The 25,217-nt window shown below is 41.8% G+C and overlaps 1 protein-coding gene across 2 annotated transcripts in view; it reads left to right on the top strand.

Annotated features, from left to right (window-relative positions):
* Positions 1 to 17,594: 17,594 nt before the first annotated feature.
* The window catches only part of JMJD1C (jumonji domain containing 1C), a 159,104-nt gene continuing 151,481 nt past the window's right edge, over positions 17,595 to 25,217 (top strand). Inside the window, exon 1 of one of the 2 annotated variants that reach the window (XM_048311822.1) lies at positions 17,595 to 17,932. In XM_048311822.1, the coding sequence (XP_048167779.1) occupies positions 17,792 to 17,932 (141 nt within the window). In that variant the 5' untranslated portion in view covers positions 17,595 to 17,791. The remainder of the gene's footprint in view (positions 17,933 to 25,217) is intronic. The other variant, XM_048311823.1, reaches the window with a different exon arrangement.

Below are 25,217 nucleotides of genomic sequence, written 5' to 3'. Positions count from 1 at the left end.
TCATGGTCTGGCAGGTTGTGACATCCAGGAGAAGCTGATTGCTCCCTGATACCTTAGTTAATCTATTGCAATCCATCTCTGCCTACCAGTTTTACACTTCCTGCAAAACCGCTTGCACATATAAAAGGACAATATTTTGCTGAAACTGACTGCTTTGTCTTTTCTCAGAAGACTAGGTTGTATGAAGCTCTGCCCAAGCCATCGCTGAAAACATTCCATTTTACTCTTCTGATTTCAAGAAGTGTAACAGCGATATCCAAAGTGATAGATGTCGATGCTACTGGACATGCCACTCAGCAGCTAAGATAGGGAAAGAGCAGATTACAGTTTCAGCACCATTCCTGCTGCCTCTCACAGCAAAAGACATGCCAAAGTCAGCATCACAATCTCTGGAAGAAATTAGTTCTTTAACATACCTTTAAGTGGGGATAATACGCAGCTTCCCTGCCTGCCATACAGCAAGAAGAAAGAGCTTAATCTTTGTAAGCTACTGTCTTATTCTGATGAGAGGTGTCAGGTGAATACAGGATGGTTTCTGTTCCACAGGCAAGCACCAGAATTCCTCACCTCCTCCCACCAGTAAAACCCAGCCATGGGCATCTTCACTCCCCTGCAGCCTTCAAACACAGCACACACAGTCAAAAGAAGGGACAGAAAGAGGGTAAATAATCAACTGTGGAACGTTTCAATGATGACAGTGTTTGACAACTGTTGTTATAGTTGTATACTGTGAAATTTGAAGTCTGAAATGAGAAAGTATACAACGTAAAAAGAAATTCTTTTTAACCACGCAGAAATTCTGGTCTTGCAAATAATGATACTGCCCATCTTGGGTGTCTCCTCACACTGACCTTTGTGGGGGGTTACTGATGCAGGAAGAGGTAGAGAGGAATTCTTTTGTGAGCAATTTAAAGTACACCACTCACCAATCTTATTTCTGAAACAGGCCTAACCTGAAAGCATTCTTCCCTGCGTTCAATGAAAGGAGAAATCTGAACCACTGCTTCTATGCTCTTTGAATAACAAACCTCTGCAGTGGTAGACTGTGCAGAGCAAATTCACATGGCAAAGCATTTGTAATATAAATTACCTGGCAGAGATTACATTTTAAACTCCAGTTCTGTAAACTCCTGCTGCCTGCCTGACGCTCCGCTGAAGTGTGTGGCATTCCAGTCCATCTAGAGCAAACTGCAAGATGAGAGCTCTAGTTCATAGCATATGAAATTAAGTATACAATACATTTCTTTACTGCAAGCAATTGTGTTTGGTACTAGCTCAGAGAACCATTCCAGGCAAAGACTGATACTCTTTTTTACTGTCTGAGATTGTATATACAATAATTCCATAGCTGCATATTTTATTTCATATGGAATATGTTTATACAAAATAAAAAGTGGTTTTCCTCTAAGAGACATTTATTTTTCTTGCGTTTGTTACCATGGTAATACTGTCTCTGGTGGAAAGCTAAATTTACATTTAAAGAGGCTTTTTTTTTAAGGGTAAAGGCAGATGGCTCCTAACAGTAATTTATCTTGCTCAGAAGATTACACTTTATTTCACAGAATGTTTTGAGACTTAATTCAGTGCAACAAGCTGGGTGGTGGTTGCTGGGCCCGCAGCAGACAGGCACAGGGATGCCCCGTGAACTTCCCTGTACTCCAGTTCACATATAATGATAATCCATGCTCCTGAATGGCAGGAACACAGGGAGCAGCATGGCAATTAAATCCATGCCATGTACTTACTCAAACTTGGCCTGCCTTACTCATATGTCTGTCTATTTCTGTGTAAGGAAGAGACTTACAGGTATCTCATTAAAGGATATTTTTAACACCCCTTCCAAAAACCACTTAATATAGTTAAATACATAGTTAATATATAGTTAATACAGTTAAAAGTTGCTTTTAATAGTTTTAACAGTGTTTGGAAAATCATTTGTAAAGGCTACATAACTTCTCTGATATAGTACAATGTATGTATACAAACATCAATGTTTAGCTTTCACCTCTTTTATAGGTAAACAAACATTTTAATTACATTTCAGCTGTGCAAACAGTAATTGAGCAACATTTAGGAAGACACAAGCTAGTTTCTGACAGAGGGATTCAGTCCCCTGCATTACAAGGATATGCTCCCCAAAGACAGCACCACTTGCATCACATATGTTAAAAATACACATAGGTTAATCACAGGGGTGGGTTTTTCTTAGCTTCACTGTTTTATATTCATCTATCCTAGATGAGTCTCAAATCTAGAACAATTTGAAAAAAAAATGGAGAATTCTTTTACTCCTGAATCATACCACATACATTTGTAATTTTGGGATCAGAGCACAGAACAGATGATACCAGTCTATTTGCTGAAACAGCAATACAGATTGGGTGAAGATGACTATTTCTTAGAATACTCTAAGCTGATGTTATTACCATAATTGATTAATTAATGTGGTTGAATTTATGGTTTATGCTACCTTCAAGTATTTAACTCTGCATCTACCTTTCCTGTCCGTGAAGCAACAGCAAAGGTAGGCTCAGATCTCTAGATAAAAAGCCCTTCTGCCTTAATGGGGTTTAATTTGAAAGTGAGTGTTGGGCAATGCTATGGATGTTTTATGAAATCAAAACAGCTGAAACTTTTGCACAGAATTCTGGATGTGCCACTTCTTGCTCACATGTGTTTCAGCCTCCCAGCACAGCATCTTGCTGAGGAATATGGCAAAGCCAGTTTGTGTCTAATACAGCTGTGTCTTAAGTTTTTTTATTCCAGCATGCAGACAGAATGCCAAGAGGCCATAAGTTTATTTCTTTCAGAAAAGTCTGTGTGAAATTTATTAACATTCCAAATTAGGAATGTAAAGCACCCAACTTAATGAAAAAAAAAAAGTTTCAAATTGATGTTTCTGCCTCTTTAGTTTCACTATTGTTCTCAGTTTTATTACAATCTGACATTCCTTTTAAAGCTCTTGCTTCTATATTCATAAGTAAAATCCTTGGGTTTTGAATAATTTCTTTCCCTCATGTTCACAGATACACCTGCAAATGCAAAACCTGAAAACACACACTGCAATGTGATGTAAAATATATGTTTTAAGGCGTTTCTAGAAGTCAGTTTCCTGACTTTCAGGGCCCTGACAATTCCAGTTGAATCTTAGTAGATTTTAAGCAAAACAGAATTTGAGATTAAAAAAGGCATCTAGCTAGAGCTGTAGGATGACTGCACTGTGTAGTACATGGGAATCCTTGCAAGAAGAGGAGTTAGCAAATGCAGCAGGCCCAGAGACTTTTTTTTCCAAGACTATGAAAGAATGATGTCTAGCACTGTAATTCTGTCAGTTGTAGGTCAGGAAAAGCAAATAAGGCTGAGACACAGCACTGAAAGCAATTCAGAACAGCTCTGTCAATATAATGCCGAAGCATTTCCATCACTCCAGCACCAGCCTGTTTTGACTGCAGCAGTCAATTTAGACAGAATCCAACTAATCTTATAAGTACAAATATTAAAAGGGTACTCTATTTACTATTTTAAAGAAAATTCACCATGCTGTGGAAAGGTTTCTCATGCAACTGCTGATTGGTTTTATCAATTTTTAATGGGTTGCAATGGGTTAAGTGCCTCCAGTTCCTTCTTACCAGAAACATTAAAGCACCCATTAGGATTTTTTTTCTTAAGGGAAATGTGATCTAAAGAGGAAGGGGAAAGTTCAGAACAGCTCCATCTGAGACTTTCTCCTGGCAGCAGTTGTATGTCCATCCTACCTTATTGCTTCCATTTGGAGTTGAAATCATATAAAATGCAGCCCCCACAAGGGCAAGCTGAGGCAACAGAGGAGCTCATTTCCAGCCCAAGAGGCTCTCACAAAGCTGCTCTGCTGTACTTGTCACTTCCCTGCTTCTGTGTTGATAAGCTATAGACAGAGAGGTCTGACATGTATTACATGTGGACCTTCAAACATTACTCTGTAGATACAAGTACATCCAAGTAGGGAAGTCCAGTAGATATATTTGTATAGTTATTTCTCCCATGTTCCCAAGTAGAGTGGCATTAAAGCTGTTAGCTTGTTCAAAAGCTGCAGCTGAATGTTTCAGTAAATATACACCTCCCTCATGAGAACAAACCCATTTTAAATTATGGGCTATGCATACTCTGGCATCTGATGATCCACTCTCTGGGATTTGAAATCTGTATACAGAGAGGCAGACCATATTATTCCTTCCTGTCTGGGTAGTATCATCTCAGCTATATTCCATCACTACTTGTGATGCATCACATTTAATAATTATACCAATCTGTTGGAGATTTTTTTTAAATGCACTTTCTGCTTTTGATGTTTCTGATCCCTATGGAAAGCTTATGTTATTTTATAGTCTGCTGAGTAAGCTCATGTGCACACCAGCTGCATTTTATCAGGGAACAATGTTTGCCTTTTGAACCGGCTGGTAGATTTTACTTAAAATAAAGAGGAGATATACATTCTTTGGCAACAATTACAATGTTGTTCAGCATAATATCGATTTGCAGAATGTCATAGTCTCCAGCTAAACAGTGCTTGTTCAACATTGCCACCAGCCCAAAAGAGATGGAAAAAATATATCTTAGAAACAGACACCTAGTTTATCTGCTGCATAACAAACCAGGATCACCCTATGTCATTTGCACAGATGTCTTGTCCTACCTGTTCCTGAAGCCTTTCAACAGGGATTACACACCTTTTCTTGACTATGTATACTAGTCCTTCATTATCCTACCGGGAAGCTTCTCCTGGTATCAAAGTTAACCTGAGTCAAGGAGTATTCAGGAGTTTTTACCCTGTTTCCCCCAAGTATGGAAGGAAAAGTGTTAATTTCCTTTGCAGCAACTTCAAAAAACCAAAACCAGTACTTAAGGTATTCCATCTTCCTTTGAATAAAGAATTCCTCATGGGATATTTTCTAGTCTTTTTGATTACTTTTCTAACACCCAACTGTCTTGAAATGCAAAGCCCAAACCCATACACAGAGCTTGAGAGGAGCATAATCAGCACCAAGAGCTGAAGGACTACATCGTACGTTACCCAGCAACTCAAAACTCTGCCAGCAAAGGACGCTGGGCTACCAGGTTTCCCTTTTCTTCTTTCCCACCCTCTCAGGGCAGCACAGCACGATTGGCTGGGAGAGATACTCAGGGGAACCGCTGCTGTGAACCAGCATAGCAATTTCTATGTACAACCCCAAGTTAGCCTTTAGCCAGCTGACCCCACTATGCCTTGCTTTCTCATTCCAAGACTGGTCTAGTCAAAACTGCTGACCAACAAATGCATTTAAGGAAGCTGTTTTATTAAACAATATCCTGATTTGATTTTCCCTTGTAGCAATGGTTTCTGTCTTCTCATTATTTGGGTTCCTTTCCTCCCAAGAATTGTCCTCTCTCTGCATTCTCCCCTGAATTTAGGAAAAGGTCTCTCTGGATTTTAAAACTGGAAGGTAGCATCAAATCATTTTATCGAAGTTAAACCCAAGACACAGAATCATTAATTCATGTGTTGAGTCAGATAACCTTTGTTTTCTAGAAGCAGTGCTGCTGACAAAGAATATTGATTCGAAGGCATCAGAACATTGATTTTTTTTTTCATTTTCATCAGTAAATTGTTTTTCCCTCTAGAAAACTAGGCCCACGCTTTTAAAATTTGAATTTGCCTTTAGTTTCCAGTTTAGGTTCCTGCTATGCTTTAAATGATAGATTAAAGAGGTGTTTCACGCTCATTATCTCTCCACAAGGATTTATGCATGCATAAGTCACCTTTCAATCTCTTGAGAAATTAAACTGCACATTTCTTTTTTTTTTTTTTAGTCCCTAAATGCTTTATGGTAGATTTCTACCTCTAATCCCAAATTTGTCCAGCATATTCATACACTGAACTTTGTAACCAGATTACTCTTAACTTTACAAACTTTCTGTTCGAGTGCCATAACATAAATCTGCCACCTACTTTTGGTCTCGTTAATAGAGAAAACAAAATGTTCTTGGGTGCTCATATTCTGTTGTTTGTTCTCTTTAATCCAGGCATCTTCCTTGCATGCTGCTTCTCAAACTCCTGGCTACCAGTCTGAATGCTTTGTTGATGTCTGTTCTTGGAGAGCTCACCTAGCACAGGAAAAATTACTTTCCTTTTGAAGAGCCCAGGTTGTTTAAGCACTTCCACAAGGATGCTGTTCTCTCTTGCTAGAAGTTAAGAGAGTTAGCACAAGGTTTCCCAGCATTCTTCAGGCAAAGGGGAAGTGGGACGGACCCCAAAGGCATGGCTGGATAGGAGCACCTATGTCTCCTCACTCCTGCAAGCACAACAAGGACAACTCCTGCTGCGCCAGCTGACTGCCCTCCCTTCCTTCCCACCTCTGACAAAGCCTCCCAAGGCTTGTCCTGAGGTGCAAAATCAAAGCATAGTGTTTCTATGATATATATCACAACCACAGAGAGTGTACAGTGGATCAACAGGCCTTATATTGTATCTAGCTTCCAATTTGCAAAGCTTCTAGAGGAAACATTCATTTCCCCCCTGCAGCAAACCAGTACTTGCTTCTTGCTATACTGAGTGACTCAAGTCAGCACTGAAGAAAATAAAGATTACCTAGAAAAAAAAAAAAAAAAAAAGAAGTTGACACTTCTGTTTGCTTTCTTGTTCAACATTGCCAAAACCAGCAGATATACACAGCAAAATGTCTCTCGTGGTCCACAGGGCCCTACACAGAAACCATTTGTTTCAGCCTCAAAAAGATCTTTCCCATCCTCTGTGGCAAGGAAGTCACCCTTTAGTTTTTTCCTCTGTTATTTGAGTAGAATATTGCCAGCTAATAGGATACATTTCTATGTAGTCTGGTATGCTTAGAATAGAAGTGCGAGCTGTTTAATACATTAGCAATAATTGTCAAAGGTTTGAAACCTCTCTGGGGAGCAGCAGGAGGTTTGCACAGGAATTTTGTGCACTGCTAGAAATCCCTGTCAGCATGTATTACTGCTCACTCAGAAGGCATCCTGAAGAAGTGTCTCTCATACTCAAAACTTTGCCACCTTTGCTTTCCAAATAGCCTTTAGTTCTTAGGAAAGTTGACTCTGAGAAAAGGAGCACAGACAGTCTTTCAGCCTGTCTAGACGTTCTGGATGCTGAATGTTTAATAGCCTGGTATAGCATAGCTGGACTATAGCAGTGGAAAGTGATGAAGGCAGGAAAAACAATAGGCAGAACTTCTGGTTTAACAGGCATAAATACACTGCGTCTGTAGCTGCTCTGAGCTGGTAGCCTGCAGGAGGCTAGGAAACAATCATCCACTTTATGTCAAGGAAGCTCTGTCTAGACAAATCAGAACTTCTTCCCACAGAGCTTTACCGTTTTTGCATATCCTTTGTCTTCCAGAATTTGCGAGAAATAACTGTTAGGCATCAAAACTTACACAAAAGTCACTGTCCAGAAAGTCAAAAATGAGAATCAGTAGCTGGTTTGTTTTGGCTTCCTTTCACACAATATTCATGTAAGGACACAATTCTTCCACATATTCTTTTTTCATCCTCTCTCACACATTTTGGAAAATAATCCATCAAGATACATGAAACCTGAATTAAAAAAAAAAAGCCAGAAAAAATTAAAGTGCAACCTAAAACTCAGGAACCTCAGCAGCTGATCTCTGGAGTATTTAGGACCACAAATTACACAAATGATGGCTACTCCTCAATTCAGCACCTACTGTTGATCAGCTGAATTAAAAAATAAAGTCACCTTTATGGTTTTGAGTGGCTTTAATGTTTGTGGTTGACCCACTGGGTTCATAGGCATAAAACAAGGACTCAAGTTTCACCATCCATAGCATGGAACAAGTCTTATAGCTTATGCAAATGCTAGAAGGAAGACATGAATACCTTCCCTCACTTTATTTCCTTGTAGATGAGTTGCATCACAACTGTGAGCACCACTAAATTTCTCTTAAATCAATTAGCTCAGTCTTCACTTGGTTCAGCAGTTATCAAGCACGTGCTTTCAGACCCCTTTTTTTTGTCTAAAGAAAGTTAACTTAAGCAACATGAAACAAGTGTTAAATTGCTCAGTTGTAACTTAGAGGGCTCAAAGAGTTTGTGACATAAGGAAATTGGAGTCAACACAAGGCTCTGAGGTGGTGCTTATTGCAACCATTTCCTTGAACTTCCATCTCATCCTTCTGCTCACATTAATTGGAAACAAGAAAGACAGTGGATTTGCATTACATTTGGGCGTATGAGAGACACAAATTACAGATTTAATAAGAGTAATTTAAGGCCTCCTCCTGGAAAGAGAACATCTCTCCCCAGCCCAGCCACACAGGCTGGCTCACCACCTGCCTTGGACCTTGACCTTTCTGAATCATGTCAAATAAAGCTGTGTGCAGTCATGTCTGCTTCAGGTAAATAACCACTGGGATTACAAAGCTATCAGACATGGCTTGATGGCCTTTTCTGAAGTCCAGGTTAGTGCAGTACTTTAAAACACAGACCAGACCATGCTGGGGAACATTCTGTATACTATACTCTCTCATTGCAATTACAATTGCAACTTGATGTTTTGTAATTTGGGGTCGTCTTATTAAGATATGGTCAAATAATGAATATTCACAGGTAGCTACAGCTGCAATTTAGTAATACCAAAACAAAGTTCTGGGAACATCATTTTGACTAAAAGTGAAGGGGAGGGGGGAAATAGAGGACCGAGATAAGATGATTTATCTTTCACTACTGATTCTTAATAGTAAGAACATAATAATAGTTACTATTAGTTTTGCCTCACTTAAGCTAGTTCTAATATTTAAGCTAACAAGTATTTTGGTCTAATCTGAAAGCAGGATCAGTATCTAAGCATTGAAAGGGTAGCACAGTACTCCTACTGGGACCCAGTAGGCTCTTGGTTTAGAACTCAACAGCAAGAGCAAGCCCATCTTCAGACCACTCACTGAAAGGAGGCAGGCCTTCTGCAGACCTGTACAGTGTGTTCATAGTGCATGGAACCACTGGCACACACCTTGCTAGAATTTCTTCAGCAGGTCTTGTATTATGTTTTTTCATATTAGAAATCTGTACATGCTAAAGCAGATTGTTCCTTCAGATTCCTGTATATCGTCCTACAAAATAGTATGGGACAAGACCAGATAAGTCCCTGTATAGATAAAAATCTGAAAATACTAATTTCTCTGAGTAGAAACCTCAGGTTCAAAAGTCATATGCAACAGGAGAATAATGATACAAAATGTGATTGAGCATTAGTTACACCGAGAACAACAGCAATGCAGATACCATAACAACTGAGGACTAAGCACCTTTCCCCACTAATTCTTTCCAAAATTGTTTTTCCTAATACAGTCACGTTCACTGTCAGTGGTGCTTCAGCTGCAGAGTTCATGCTTTTCCAAGTTTTACCTGTAGTTAGGACTTGCCTCAGTGAGAGAAACATCTCCCTGGTTTGCATACTAGAATACCTGGTGCCTGCATTCAGGGCTTATTTACTGAAGACAAAAGAGTTTTCTGCTGGCTGAACTTCAGCCAGCTAGGCAAGAATAACCAATTTCTGGTTCTACCTTTTCCAGTAGGCACCACAGGAGCAACAGCAAGGATACAAATGCAGGAAGCAGATCACACCACTTCTGCCATGGGAATCCATGGAAGATAACTCAGGGACATGGAGGACAGAGAATTGGATTCCTTTGGTGCCACAAAATCAAAAGCGAATGTGTAATACAGACTTGATACTAATCAGGGTGTTATTTATACAAATAAGTATAAGCAGTGGCTGCCAGAATCTTTGATCGAAGACAAAACAGAGGAGCAACCTTTTTGCAGTGGTGCCCAGGGAAAGGACAAGAGGCAACGAGCACAAGCTAAAATACAGGAAATTCCATTTGAACTTAAGAAAATACTTTTTCCACTGTGATAGATTGCCCAGAGAGACTCAAGTCTCCAGCCTTGAAGAGATATTTAAAACTTGGCTGGACCTGGCCCTGAGCAGCCTGCTGTAGGTAGCCCAGCTCCGAGTGGGGAGGGGTCAGACTAGACAATCTCCAGAGGCTCCTTCCAGCCTCGACTAGTTCATGACTCCAAGACAACCTTTTCATTCAATTAAATGACACAGCCAAACAATCTACTGCTCTTAAATCCAAGAAGACAAGCAAGTCCCTTCTCATCTCTATGCTTATGTAAGTCTGTGCCTTTTCAGATTGTTATTATAAAATGTAATGTTTCATTACAGTTCTTGCAGTAATGGCAGACTTAAATCAATTCCTTTTCTAGGGCCGATTTTGAATGTAGAACAAATGTAACAGACAGACCCTGGAACACTTCTAATGAGAATGGTAAATTAATCAAAGAAGTTACTGGCCGAGTAGAAAATTTGTGATAGTTTTAATTGGGATAAGAGTGCCAAGAAAAACACAAAAGTACCACTGCTTGATCAGCACAGAATCAGTAACATAATTTGTTTACACCCTGTGCCAGACAACACTATGAAATGTTAAGACCTAACCCTTACCAAAGAGATAAATATTGTTAAATAATAGCTATTACTGAACTGCAGAACACAATTAACACTAGTTTGTTAGCCTTTCCTGATACAGAAACTGAACAGGACAGGCAGCTGGAATACAGGAAAGAAACCTGTGTATCAGTTTTAAGCCAATTGGCAGACAATCTGCTGGCAGAAGAAAGAAGAACTAGCATCACACAAAAATATTCATCAGACAAGTTTGTTAAAGAGTGCTTACCACATGTGATAAGCACTATTACTGTTTTAGACAAAACTGGCAAACAATTATACTTGGTGAGATAAAGATATAGGGAAATACTACAGTTGCATTAAGAAAAGGCAAAGGAATTTGGAAAGCAGAGAAATAAGTGAGGCTGAGAAAGGATGTTACAGCAGTTTCAAACAGAAAAGGTAACTAATTTTTTTTTCTAAGCTATTAAGAGTTTTTCTTTCTACCTCACTTTCAGAAAGGCCAAACCATCTTTCTGTTATTATTTTTTCTTCCCCAGACAAGCATAAATAACATGGTCTTGCTCCCCATCTACTGCACAGTTTAATGGTAGCTGAAAACAGCTGTTTCTTACCTCAGCTTTGGACCTTTCCTAAACCCCAACGCCTCCCATTTGTTTTTTATTGTGCATATTGTAGAGCAGCATTGTAAACCATTTCCTTACCATAACCATCACCTGTTTTAGTTATGTCAGGATAAGCAATACCAACGTCCAAGTCATTTCAGTCCAAAGCTGCTGTTAATAAAAGCCGCTGCTTCTGGAGGGGGCACCACCCTGACACAAATCATAGAGAAGCTGGAGATTCAGAAGAGAGGAAGTTTTCTGCACTGCAGCACCAGTATAGGTCTTTATACTAGTTTTTTTAAAAGACACATAAGAAGTTTCAAAATAAACACTAAGAAATTTATGTACAGAGTATTAATCAGATTATAAAACTTCTGTTCCAAGTACTTCAATGCGCTATGTGTGGGGTACCACAAGAACCTCCAACAACTCAGGAGGCAGAACGGACAACTATATCTAGCCAGATATAGTTGTACATTCTCCCTGATTTTATCTTTATGACATAATATACTAGTGATCTCCAGTGAAGATAAGAGCTCAACCCGCCTCCCAGTTAATTCAAAGAAGATCTGTAAGTTTATTTCACTGTTGAAAATATTCTACTTTTTTTATCAGTAACAATAGCTACTCAGAAAACTATCTACTTAAACACCTTTCATCCAACACAGAAAGAAATTCCTCTACAATATTCTGGGAAACTTTAGTACACCTTAAAACTGAGATAGAAGTCTGACATAGAAGCAGTAACTGTCTTCACATGGCTGTTTGTGTTTTCAGGGATTTCCTTTTTACTGTTACCCATCTGCTAACCTTCAAAAGCCCCTAATTGTAAAAACATAGAGTTAGCAACAGCCGAGCACTTAACATTAAGTAAAAATACTCACACATTAGATAATCCACAAACCTGGTGCTCCAGGAGCCTATGTGAGAGAAGCCTACATTTCCATACACCAAGCTATCTTTCTAGTTAATGATCTTCCAAAATCTCTAACTGACTGGCCTTTATACAGCTTAGGTATGACTGGGGAAGAAGCACCACTAGAAGTAAAGGTTCTTGGGAAAGCGATTCATTCATTTTAAGGGTGATTGGTTTCAGGTTTTATGTGTGAGTGATTAACAGGAGAAAGGAGCATTGTTGCTGGGAGCAGCCCAAGGTAAGGCAGGCCCTTTCAGGAGCACCATCAGCACTGCTGAGGCTACTCAGGCTCTGAGTAGGCTCGATCTCTTCTAGAGTCTTGCTGTGTAGGAAGATCCCCTCAACTAAATAAGAATTCATTCTCAGTTCTCGTGCTGTCTTCTGGGCATTACAGTGTATGTTGTGGGAGAGCTGTTAGGGGCTGACAGATATGCCTAAAGCTCAATCTAATTCGTGAGAAGTACCAAGCCTCAAGCTGGGAGCAGCAGCAAGATGAAAGGCAGGGAAGAAACTTGAATGGAGATCTAGCATTACTAGAATGGCCACAAAAGTGTTACACCACTGTAGCTGTGCATCACCCTTGCTCTTAAGGCTTGCACCTGCATTGAGTGAGCAGTAGAAATGGCATATTCCATCTGTGCCTTGAAGAAACTGAGAGCATTTTCCTCCAAACAAATTCAAAGAAGTTGTTTTAGATGGAGACATTATCTGATCAGGCCAAAGCAGGGCTCTGCAGTTTCACCTGAGGAATTGAGCCTGTAGGTATTCAAGGAAAGGTGGAGACTGAGAGCCTTGTTATCTCTATTCCCCCAGCCTCTGCATTTTAGCTCTACAGGGTGTAAACTCATCAGGAGGGATTGTTTGGCACCAAGGTCTAGTGCTGGTCTAATGATGCTTTGCCCTCAGGCTGCTCTTAAACACTTAGTGCAGAAAACAGTGGCAGCTGTTGAAGGTAGTCTCATCCCCAGATGGAGGGAGGTGGCCAACGCCAGGGCAGGGTCAAGGGGTGAGCACGTCTCAGCAGCTCCAGGGCTCGGCAGAACTCACTTCTGCAGCTTCATTGGGCTGAGCTGGCCGACCGTATATTTAAAACAGATGTGAGGTACCCAAGAATTCTGTTTGCTGACTTAAGTGTAAGGCAGTGGTTAAGGGTGGCAGGAAGTAGGGGTTAGGGGTTGTATAGGGATATGTTAATATCTTAAGATGTCAGCAAACCTTTGAGGAAGAGGATGTATTGAAGGCTTTATTAATTCAATTTGTTCAACCATTTTTTGGTGCTATCTTATTAGCTGGAACAGAAAGAAATGTTGGAATTGGAATGTGCTGTATTCATCTGTTCTAGGCTGTAAATTGACTGTGAAACATCACATGGAGGCTCTGTAGTGCTCCTTGCTGTTGTCAGCATTGATGGAGTGGCACCCTGTGAACCACAATGTTTTCTTGTGCAGATATGATTGGAGTGATTTGCAAATGCAGTAAACTTCCTCCTTTGTGTGCTGTAGCAACAGCCAGGATGGTATCAAAGAAGTCTTGAGGAATCATCTTCAAGGTATCAACCTGGACACAGTGGGGTGCTGTATTCACCTGCAAATACAGCAGTAAATCTGCAGCCGTTTTACAAGTGAGAAAGCCAAGACACAGGAAAAGATTAGGAGTGGTCGGTTGACAGACCCAAATGGAGAGTGGCTGCAGAGAGTCGGAGATGCAGTGAATTACCACACAGGACGTTAGTGGTAGAGCTAGGGAGGTAATGCCACCGACCACAACTTTTACTCTCGTGCACCTTTGCACCTCCAGGTGTTTAATGCAGACTTTGCATCTACATTAAATAGCTGTCTTTAAAAAATCATACTTTCCCACTGATCTATGTCCCATTCAGTGTTTAGGGCCTGCCTCACCACTCAAATAATTATGCTTTCAAGGAGGGTGCGTTAAGAAAACCTCTTGGACTCTGTAGAAGATAAGACAACTGGAAATCAAAAGTTGGCTTTGTAGCAGAAATAAATGATGTTTGAGGAAAAAATCATTTTCTCCTGGCTATGAATTTTAAAGTTATGAATCTTCTAAACCAACCTGTTAAATGTAGATTCTTAATTTTCTGATGCGAACACTGGAAAACATTAAATGTGACTTCCCAAATTTCCGAGGAACTGTGAATTCAGAGGAAAGCGATGCTTGCTACCTCCCAAGGAAAGGTAAGATATGTCTAGAGGTATATAGCACATATTTTAGGAAGAATTAGTTCAGTATTAATTCTGCTTAAGAGTTTTGACAGTGACAAGTCATTTTGCCTTTCTCTCTCTATTTTCCTTCCTGTAAAATGGAAATAATAATTTCTAAATGTGGCATTTATCTGTATGGAGAAGGTGCAATTGCTACCAGTACAGGTTGTGCTGCATTTCAATTGGGAAGTCAGAAAAAGCTCTCAGAAAATACCTTGATTTTGCACCTAACCAATGTGTATACTTTCAGGGAGTAAGAGGGGATTTGTCCATAGTCAATTTCCTAAGAGAAGCTCTCCTTCCCTGGGGCTTAGCCTAGAGCTGTTTTGCTTTATTTTTTTGTGGACTTCTCCAGCCTGGAGGTGTCAGCTCTATTTTGTTGTTGCCTATGGGCATTTGGCTCTGAGTGTTGCTCCTGAGCTCCAAGAGGATGATTCCTCTGGTCTTTTCAGAGTAATCTACAAGAAGAGGCTCCTTATGCCATTTTCTTCAGAAGATGCACCAGTTCATACCATCCCTAATCCTTTCAATCCTGTGAATTTTGGTGCTTTGAATTTTCAGTTCAAATATTCCTTAATATTTATCAAAGAAATAAGGGAGGTGTTCCTTTGAAAGGGGAATTAATGTATTGGTTTGATGCCTGCAAAGGCTTCTGAGAAAGGAAGAAATCCTACTGGAGTGTGATATGGCTCAGACTGTTTAAAAGTTAGTGTCTAAACTATTTTCAGGCCTTGGGCTACAGCCCTATGATTTTGTTCTGTTGAAAACAGAGATTCTGAGTTGACTCATCCACATCCTGAGCATTTAGTGCTCTCCCAATTTCTACCATTTCACAGAGAAACAAGGAGAGAAGGAATCAGCAAAGAAGAAATGGGTAAGTGAATAGAGGCAAAGAAAAGAAGTTGCTGAAGGTGGAAAATGTTCAGCAACCTGTGGGTCGTGTATGCTGATCCACCCGAACATAGTGATTTTGACCTTCTAAAGCACCTATGGGTAACAAAAGCTGCTCCAACATGAGTAAGTGAAAGAGGGAAGAGCTGGGATGTGTGTTACTGGGGAGTGAAGCTGCCCTGCGATGTGTCAAGGCTCTCCCTTGAGCTGTCTCCTACTGGTCCAGCTCAGTGGTGTCACGGGGAGCAGGGCAAAGTCCTGCCCATCTCACTTGGCATCTGGGAACTGACAGCCAACCATGGGAATGGACACCTAAATGTTGATGTCACTTGATCTTACTGATACTTTCAGGTGATTAATATCTATAAAATGGTTCAGCATTGAACAATAGCCTTTAGTGAATTCTAATCTATACTAAAACATAATTCTAGTGTCAGTGCCTTGATAATGAATTTTTGGAACGAATTAAAAATACTTGATTCTTAATAGTTTGGTATTCTGTGATAAATTCACAAGTTCCGTCTATTAGAATCATGTGAATTGGCTTTTTTTGGGTATTGTTGCACATTAATGTAATTTACTTAATTGTAGAGTTCAATAGTATCTCAAATTCAAGTATCTCAATAGTACCTCTTTGATTAAACAAGAGGGAATGAATACAAGAAGTTTGATATGATTAATATTTATTTAGTCGGTTTTGTAACTTCTCTGTATAGCCTTTATTAATAACTGCCTTGTACTTGCATAATTTTTGTTCCTTCTGCAAGACTGCAGTACTCTCTTGTTGGTTGTAGAATGTGAATGAAGATCTCATTTAGCTCAAATGCACTATGGTTGCTTCTGCAGCTTCTAAAGAGCACACCTCCATGCATTACAGCCTGGGATGCCAGGCCATCTATAGGTTCTGGTATAAATGTGATGCCTTGTGAGTTATTCTAATCCTGTGAACAAACTTGTCATGTGAAAGATGAATTGATTTCTTTTTTTTGTTTGTTTTCTGTTAATTAACTTCTCTTACAGTTATTTGTTCCACTAAAATATACAGGAATGTGGGAAGTTGGCACTCTTGATTTATGGCTTTTGCCTCATAATCTATTTTTCAAAAATGCACTATTCAAATTTGCTTTTAGTGCTAGATGAGAGATCATTAACCTGCTCTCTTGAGGGCAAGCATATCGGTAAAGGCAGGCAGAAGTTCAGGAAAGCTACACCTCCAGATAACATGAAGGAAAAACTCTTAAAATGCAAACATGGCATTGCTACAGCATGATTACGGGATCCACGGAAAGAACAACAAACCGATAGCTACTGCTACAGAACATGGCTGCATGGCTTCCTTGGGTGTTACAGCCCAAGCTCTCAGTCGAAGCCCTTGTGAGTCTCTGAAGTGACTTCTTAGATATCCTGTTTGCTGGCATTCAGCAGAATTCAATACTGTCTTCTAGGTCTGAAGTATTCTGTCTCTAAAAGCCTCTGAGGGACTAAACCGACATTACATTCCCAGGGAGTTCTGTAGTCTTTGCAGTAGGGAAAGGTGGATGGATTGGATGGGTGTCTTTGTTGAACTCCCCAACAAACTGACTTTGGGGGAGAAGGTGCTGCAGATGGCAGACCTGGTCCTGGCTCTCCTAAACCCTGGTGGGCTGGGACATCAGTGTGCTGGTGCCTGGCTCTTGGGATACCCTTGCCAGCCTGGGCTCTCACAGAATCACAGAATGGGTCAGGCTTGAAGGCACCACAGGGGCACATCTGGTCCAACCTCCCTGCTTAGCAGGGTTGTCCTAGAGGACGTGGCACAGGGTTGTGTCCAGACAGTTCTTGAGTATCTCCAGCGAGGAAGACTCCACACCCTCTCTGGACAATCTGTTCCGGTGTCACTTGCACGGTGAAGAAGTTCTTCCTCCTGTTCTGGTGGAACTTCCAGTGCATCACTGCAACACCGTGCCTGTTGCTTCGTGTCCTATTGCTTGGTGCCATCGGGAAGAGTCTGGTTCCTGGTACCCCGCCTTCAGACATTGATATACATTAATGAGTTCTCGGAGTGGTGCGCCTTAAGTAGGGTGTGGGCGAGCCTGCGGAGGGCGAACAGCCGCTTCTTCCACCGAGGGAAAATACCCCGGAGAGGCTGTGCCCGAACTCCCGCCGTGGCACCGGAGGCAGGGAGCGGGTACCCCGCCAGTGTCAGTTCACCGCGGGGCTGCTCTCGGGGGGCGCCGGGGCGGCAGGTGAGGGTCGTGCTGCGCCGGCCGGGGCTGGGCAGGCGGCGACGAGACGAGCCCCCGCAGGGTCCCGGTGCCACCCCAGCTGCCGCGGACTCTTTGCCGCGCTACAGCCGCTCGCCCCGCGCTGCCTGGCGGAGGGAGACGTCGCGCGGCGGCGGTCTCCATGGCAGTGGGGCTGCGTGGGCGGAGTGGTCGGGGCCGCAGCGCGGCGGGCGGGTGCGCGCGGGAGGGAGCGAGGGAGGCGGTGAGGGAGGGAGCGCGCGCCCCCGGCCCGCCCCCGCCCCTCGCTCGGTGTTTGTGTCGGGCTGTGGCGGCGGCGGCGCGGCCGAGGGGTCCCGACCCTCCCGCCGCTGTGAGCCCGAGAGCCCCGCGCCCGTCCCCGCCCCGCGCCCGCCATGCGCGGCCCCTAGAGCAGCGGGCTCGGCGGCTGGTGCGGTGCCTGCGCGGCGGCGGCCATGGCGGTGGAGACGCGGCCGGAGCTGGTGGGGAAGCGGTTCCTGTGCCTCGGCGGCGAGGAGCCGCCGGAGAGCGGGCGCTGGCGGGCCGGGGTCATCCGCGCCGTGTCCCAGCGGGACTCGCACAGCCCCGACCTGGCGGTAAGAGCCGCGGCTCGGGCCGGGCCGGGGGCTGCGGCGGGGGGCGGCGGGCCCGGCGTGACACAGCCCCGCGCCCGGCCGGGCACGGTGACGTGGAGCCGGGGGTCGCGGCCGGCGCCAGGCGCGGTTCCTCGCGGCGTGTGCGGCCCCTCCGTGCCCCGGCCGTGCAGCCGCGGTGAGAGAGGGCCGGTGCCTGGCCTGGCCACCGAGGGACAATCGGGCTGCCCCTGGAGCAGCAGGGGAGAATGCGGCTGATCCGGGGGAATGCAGAAACTGCCGCCGCGTAGCACTGTCCGACTGGGTCCAACACGCTGGTGAACGTTGTTATTAAAAAAATGTCATTGTTTCCCTTCCTTTCATGTCCGCTGTCACTGTTTTCCTAAGGGGTGTAGGAATGTGCATGGAGGTTAGCGAAGGAGCCAGGATATGCTCTGTTGTGCTCAGACACACTCTCTCTGTGGGGGGGAAACACGGCCAGGATTTCCTTGGGTTGGTGTTCTGAATGCATAATCTGTAAAATGGAGTTTTATTGTGCTCCCCGGACTTAGTCGTTATTTTGTTCGTGAATTCCGCAGTCACAGGAGTGCTGTGTTACCGCTGTGGTTACCTCCTTCCATGTTTTTATGTTATTTAGTGCTTCTGAAAGCACATTTTAAAATATCACGACTATGTAAATGGGCATTACGTAGGCTGAAAAAAGGAATCACCGGACTGCGCTGGGCAATCCATATTGCTGCTGGCAAGGGGGCGGCGTTCACAGCCCGACACAGATCGGGAATGTTGCCTTTTTTACAAACTCATCAGGCAAACAATTGCCTGGTGTCTCGATTGCTTAGTTCGAGAAGTGTGAATCACAGAATTAAGAACTCTTGTTTTCGTTCACTTCAAGCTTTGTTTCAGAAAGAGAGAGCGGACTTCAGATGCTACTTTTTTACTATATTTTGGGTTGGTTTTCTTGGGGTTTTTTTTTTTGGCATATTGTTCTGGATTTTTTCCCCATTCTCCAGCTATAATTCAAGTAGCATTCTGTTCATGCCCTTCTTCATGAAATGGCTTGTGTTTTCAACCTTTGGCTATATGTGAGAATCGTCTAGAATGCTTTATTTTTAGAACCTATTTTGGATGTTTTTCTTGCAGGGTAGTCTCTAGAATCTGTATACAATTATGGAAACACTGAGTAAGGTTTAAGGAGGTATTTACTAATATTTACAAGTCAGAGCCATAATTTGTAAACTCTAGGGGCAGAGCTGACAGAAAGAGAGAAAGGCATTTCAGGGGCTGTGTGTGCTGTTAAATGAAAGATGCATGCTGCCTATTGTAAAAACTTGCTCCTCTTCCTGACTTTGGTGTCTGAGTGTTTTTCTCTTCAGATGCTCTCTCGTTACTATTCTTGGTAATTTAAAGAAGAGCTGTCATGTTACAGCTGGTTTCTGAGGCAGGATGACTAAGGGTGTGCCTATGTATTGTAGTGAAGTACCATTTGGATAGATCTAGACTACCTGAGAAGCAGGATGGATGCTCCAGCTGCACTTCAGCATGGGTGCAGTGCAGTGCTAACGTGGCCATATTCCTTCTGGTGTTCAAGCTAGCTACACAGCACTGCATTATGCTATGTAGATACACTCCTAGTCACCTACGAGTGCTGGAAGCCTGGGAGGGTTTTGAAAATACTTTCTAGCTCTAAGGAGTCTAACACTAGTACTTAACTACGGGAACATCAATTGCCCCCTTTAAAATGCAGTATTTGGGGTTTGTGTTACGTGTTCTCTCGCCTCAGAGCACAAAGAAGTATAAATCACGAAGGGAGTGGATAGAGGAAAAAATGATAAGGTTTCCTTTAGCAACAGGTAGTTTCTGTCGGTTAGACTCTCTTTCTGCATTTATAATTAACGTTAATTTCTTGTTAGTCGATATTTCCTAATGTGATTATCATCTCCCCCTGCCCCCAGCAAAGGACAAGGACGTTTTTCTGTTAGCCCTGTTCTACGTGTGCTATCCTAGCTGGAGTAACTACTGCTCTTATCCTTCCATGGCTTTTGTTTTGAGGTGGCCTTCCCTGTGAATAGCTCCAGAGCCTTCTGCTCCCCGTCACTGGAGTGAAGCGGTAATTCTTGTTGACAGTTTCATTGCTGCCCACAGGGTGCAGCATAAAAATGTTGAAATTGACTTTTTGTCAATTTTGTGTTTTCCTGGTCTCTCAAGAATGGGATGGATGAATGAGAAATGCACAAGCTGCCCTGAAGCACAGGACAGGAGGAGGGCAGCAGTGGGCATTTTCAATGTGATTTGCAACTGGCTAGAACTGAGTTACCTTTTAATCCTGGCTTTGAAAGGAAGTACTAATTGCACTGGCTTTGTGTCTTTTCTTCCTGAGTAAGTGTGAACTCCCCAGTCAATTTCAACCAGTTTAAGAACAGGGAGAGGTTTGAGAAAGACTGCTTTCCCCCAGTCTATGAAAGTTGACATCTGAGAACCCTCTCCCCAAAAAAACCATAAAGGTAAGGAGGTCATGGCATTTGGTGTTCTCCTGGAAGTGAAGAGGCGATCTCCAGCTGGCCAGCCAGCATGCACCCAGTTTCAAACCAGCTACAGCATATGCTGCCTCTTTCTTAGCGCCATTCAGAGACAGGTGATGGAACTGATGGAATGGGAAGGTGGGTTTAAGGGCGTGACAAAGAGCTGAGCATTAACAAAAGTGTGAGAGCAAGCCTCAGTGTGTGAGTATGGGAATATATGGGCAAAGGGGGAGTTTTATGGGGTGCAGGAGCTCAAGGAGACATGGGCAAGCGTAGAGGCAACTGATGTAATTAATGTTAAGTGGCCACAGGGCTTGTAGAAGCAAATCCGGAGGAAACTGAGCTTCATTAGTTCTGCCGTAAACAGAACTACTCATTAAATCAGGAACTCCAGACCTGAAGGCTCGACTGGCTGCTCTGCACCTTTGAGCAGGGAAATCAAGAGGCCAGGTTTTGTATGCTGCTAAATTTTTTTCATGATTGTATTTTTATAGCTAAATTAATGATTAATTCCATAGTTTAAATTATTGTTTTGATAAGAAAATATAGGAAAGAACTCAATTGTAAAGTATTTTCTTCCTGCTAGGTCTCTCCTGCTCCATGAAAGTATATTAAATGACTCTTTCCTTATACTTTTCATGACTACAATATAGCTGATATGTAGTATCTTTTTTTAAATGCATTTATTTACAAAGAAAGAGAACACTATCAAAGTGTCTTTTCTCCCACTGCTTTATAGCCATTTTGCCTTCCTCAGCTTTCCTGTTAATTCCCCACTAGTGGGGAATATGGTGAGGACAACTGGTTGTGAGTGCTGTTGGTCTCCTGGAGTATGAATGCTCTTGCCATTACATGAGACCCTGCGTGTCAGGGTGTGGAAGCCATGCCTCTTTCTTAGTCATCCTGTAGTGTTTACAGATGTTGTAAACACCTGTCATACAGGTATAATGTATGCAATGTATAAAATCTAATCCAGGAGTTTTCTTGCTGATTTTCATGGTCTGAGTCATCTTTATAAGTTAGACCTCTTGATCTTTCTTTTTTGGACATTGCTGTTGCATGCAAAGCATTTGTTTAAAAATAAAAACAAGGACAGAAGTTTAATATATGTGTTTCTGTGTGTATTTCTGTATGTGTTTCATAGCCGTTGAGAGAATTCATAACTATTTTCAGCTTCACACCAAGTGTTGTTAGAGGAAACTGGGAACTCTATTTTTCCTTCCTTCTAAATGCCTGGAAAAGCCTGTGAGCTGCTCTGATTACAGTGATAACTCTGGGCAAATAAAGAAATGGCCAGGAGGTAAGAGGTGGAGTCAATGCCCTATGATCTCCCTGGTCTTTACTGTCCCATAAGAATTGCTTTCTGGGCCACAGGTTGCAAACTGCAAACCTTTGACGTGGTGATGAAAGAGAAAATGGAAGTAAACTTTTAAACATACAGTGTGCAACTCTTAATAAAAAAAAAATCTCAGTAATTTGTAAGTTGATGTTTATTGATGCATGAATTTTTCTGCCATGATGCTCTTGGTTTGGCAGACAGCATAAAAATGGAGTTGGTATTCTTTACTGCATTATGATAGGGAGGCTAACATTTAATAATTGTGCATAGAGAAATATATTGTGGCAACAAATCACCACATTAGATACTCTTCATAAAAGCCTAAATATTAATGGTAGTTTGAAGCAGCTGTGTAATTTTTATTTACGATAAAGTCAGTAAGATATAGTGGTATAAACAATACACTAACACTTTTGGTTAACTGTAGTTTTTTAGTATCTCATATTTGGTAATTTACAAACACGGAATTGTTAAAAATTCAGTAAGTCTTGTAAAACCATTTGAAGAGAGTATCAGCAGATTGTGTGTCTGTTTTAACTGAATTTGCCTCCACTTAACAGTAAAATGCAAGTTCACAAAATGTAATGGAAACTTACTACTGCTGTGTTACAGTTAACATGAAAATAATTTTAAATACTTTCGGATAATTGGAAAATAAAAGATATTTTAGACGAGTACTCCATACACTGATTAGTTTCTCACCAAATGATGAAGTTAAATTTTCCTTCACTGTGTGGAGCTCCTCTTACCTAAACTTTTTACAAACTGTAGTTGTTTTCATCTTCCTGCTTCTGCATTCCCAAAGTTTCTGAATGCCATCTGGCTTTGTCATAGAGGCACAGAATTGCACTTCTGTAGGTTACACTTGGTTTCTGCCATATATTGATTTTTAGTGCAGTCTTTTGCATGTGGTCCTCTGTTCTCCTTTTGCTAAGATAGTGTTATAAGGTGAAAGTGCATGTGTTAACTTTTGAACACATTTGAGCTGGTCTGTTTAAAAATGAAATTTCTTTTTTTATTCCTTGTTTTAGAAGTACATGCTCTGCAGCCTTGAGTTGTTAACTTTGACATAAACTGGAAGATGGAGAAAAATCTTCAGTAAAATTATTGTAAGAAGTAAACAAATAAATATGCTTTGAGCTAGTTGTGCACAGCTTGTTGGTGGTTAATGGAATTTAAAAATTCTGTATGTTTCTGTACTAGCATCTGGGTTAAAGATGAAGAGCAAGTTGTTGGTGAGGATCCTGTCACGTTATTTACTTCAGCTATTGGAGATGACACTAAAGACGTGCCAGAGGTTATCTCATCACTGCCACCTCTGAATGTTGTTGTAGGATGTGTTTTATGTGTGTTTTGAATCTGGTTTGAAAGGAGGGGGAGAAGCTCAAAACACGGTAGGGATTTAGACAATTTTCAGTTGTTCTTGCTGTTCTGTATCAGTATTGATGCCAACAAGAGTCTTGTAAGTTTGGTGCATGTCAGCTGGGCAATCTTGGCTAAGCAGTAAAGAAAACTTCCTATTTCCTTTTGTGTTTCTAGTAAGGTTGAGCTTACCTGTGCCTGTGAATGTCGCCTCATCTGTCTTCCAGAGTTAGTTCAGGAAGGAGTATCTCTTTCACAGTAATTTGACAAAAATCAAACCAAGGAGTATTCCTATGAAATTGACTGCAAGGATTCAGTGCTTTACGCTCTGCCCTTCCCTCTTTACTTCTTTTACTAAAAGAAACCTGAGTATGATGTAGATCAATAAGTAAATGTACTTGCATTGAAGGATTTTGAGTAAAGTTTGTTTGAATGTCAAGATGGCAAAGAGAGTTCAGGTGTCCTGAGCTAGGGACAAATAATTCAATTAATTTGCTGGCTAGTTGCAGAGTAAGCAACAGTGAACAAAGTATGGAAAAAGAAAGGTTTTACCCTATAGTTAAATCTTTCAGGAGGTTCTTAGAAAGATACATCAAATATTAATTTTAAAAATTGCTTTTGCCTTTTATATGTTGTGCATATAAATACTGTATTATTCCAGATTTGGGTTGCCTCAGATTTTTCTTTTTCTAGAACTCTGTGTGAATCTTTGGAGCTGTCTCAAAAAGTACGGTATAGCCATCATAAAGAATTGTAAAGAATGAATAACTATTTTATAAGAAGCCATTCTTCTTGTGCACGTACCAGGATCTCAAAAACTGCTTGAGAACAGCAGAACTGTTATTTAATGTCAAATTGAATGAGTTTTAAAAGTGGTACTTGGGAAATTTGGCCAAAAAGTCAACTCAGCCTTCTTCTAATCCTACCATCACTGAACTGTAGAGATGCTTAGTTCCATCAGTGATCTTGAATCTCTGCTGGGATTAGGCTTGACTTTCCCTTTCAGTTGGACTTGGTAAACTGCTTCTGCTTTTGCTGAAAAAAAGTAGCTACACATCATCCGAGAAGTTGAGCTGAAGTTGGCAGCAAGCGTTTTTCTTGGAAGAGACACCTCTGTGCTGTGCTGTTACTGCCCACTGTGGTGCTCTGGGCACTGACATCCCATGTTGCTGCAGGGAGAGTTTCCCTCCTCACACTGCTAGGTCGGGACTGAGGTGTGCTCTGCTTCTAACCAGCTTGTCCTTGGACACTGGTGGAGAATTCTAAGCTAAACTAATGCTATGTTGTTTCACTATATTGATTCCTCCAGTAAGTTACTATTGTTAGTTGATGTTATACCTGTGCACTGTAATTTTCATGTTATAAGAAAGAATGAGAGCAGGGGATCCAGAGAAGCCTCAAGGACTTTGCTGTGTTTTGCTTTCTAGTAATTTTCTTCAAAATACTATTATTTTACTTGAAATAGCTGTTGCTATGTTTCAGAATTAAGTGGAATGAAGCAACTTGATTTGCTCCTGAGGAGGTTACTTTCATGTACATATAGCAACTGGCTTTGAGCTAATTCATGTACTCTGTTTGGAGCTTCATGGGCACGAAAGATGCAGGGTGAGCATTCAAAGCATCTAGTTTGACCCTCCAGTGGCAACGTTTTTAGAAGTTTTGGAGACTGTGGTTCCACAGACATTTCTCTTGGTGGCACTGCTGGCTTAATTTTTTTTTAACCCTGAGCAGTTTCCTGATCGTTCACCATATGGCACTTCAAGCAGTTGTACTGAGGCTGAGGAGGTGGTATGGGATCAATTCAAGGGTAGGAGCAGCTTAAGGCGGAATCGTGCTCAGGAGAAATGTCTCTGGACCATGGCCTGAATGAAGTTGAAAACTGACTTGAATACCTTTGAGGGTTGTGTGCAGTCCCTGTAGCTAGTAGATGTGTTCAGCTATATTGCAGTTGAATTAATGATACTTATTCGCATAGTATGAGTAATTTCTTCTTTCAGCTGAATAAAGAAATAAATGTTCACAATAGTGCATAACTTGATCATTTGATGTCTGCTGATGCAAGATTGAC

This window comes from Corvus hawaiiensis, chromosome 8 (assembly GCF_020740725.1).
Source record: "Corvus hawaiiensis isolate bCorHaw1 chromosome 8, bCorHaw1.pri.cur, whole genome shotgun sequence".
NCBI classification, from domain to species: domain Eukaryota; kingdom Metazoa; phylum Chordata; class Aves; order Passeriformes; family Corvidae; genus Corvus; species Corvus hawaiiensis.
Note: the sequence above shows the minus strand (reverse complement) of the source record. Positions and strands in the feature narration are given on the sequence as shown.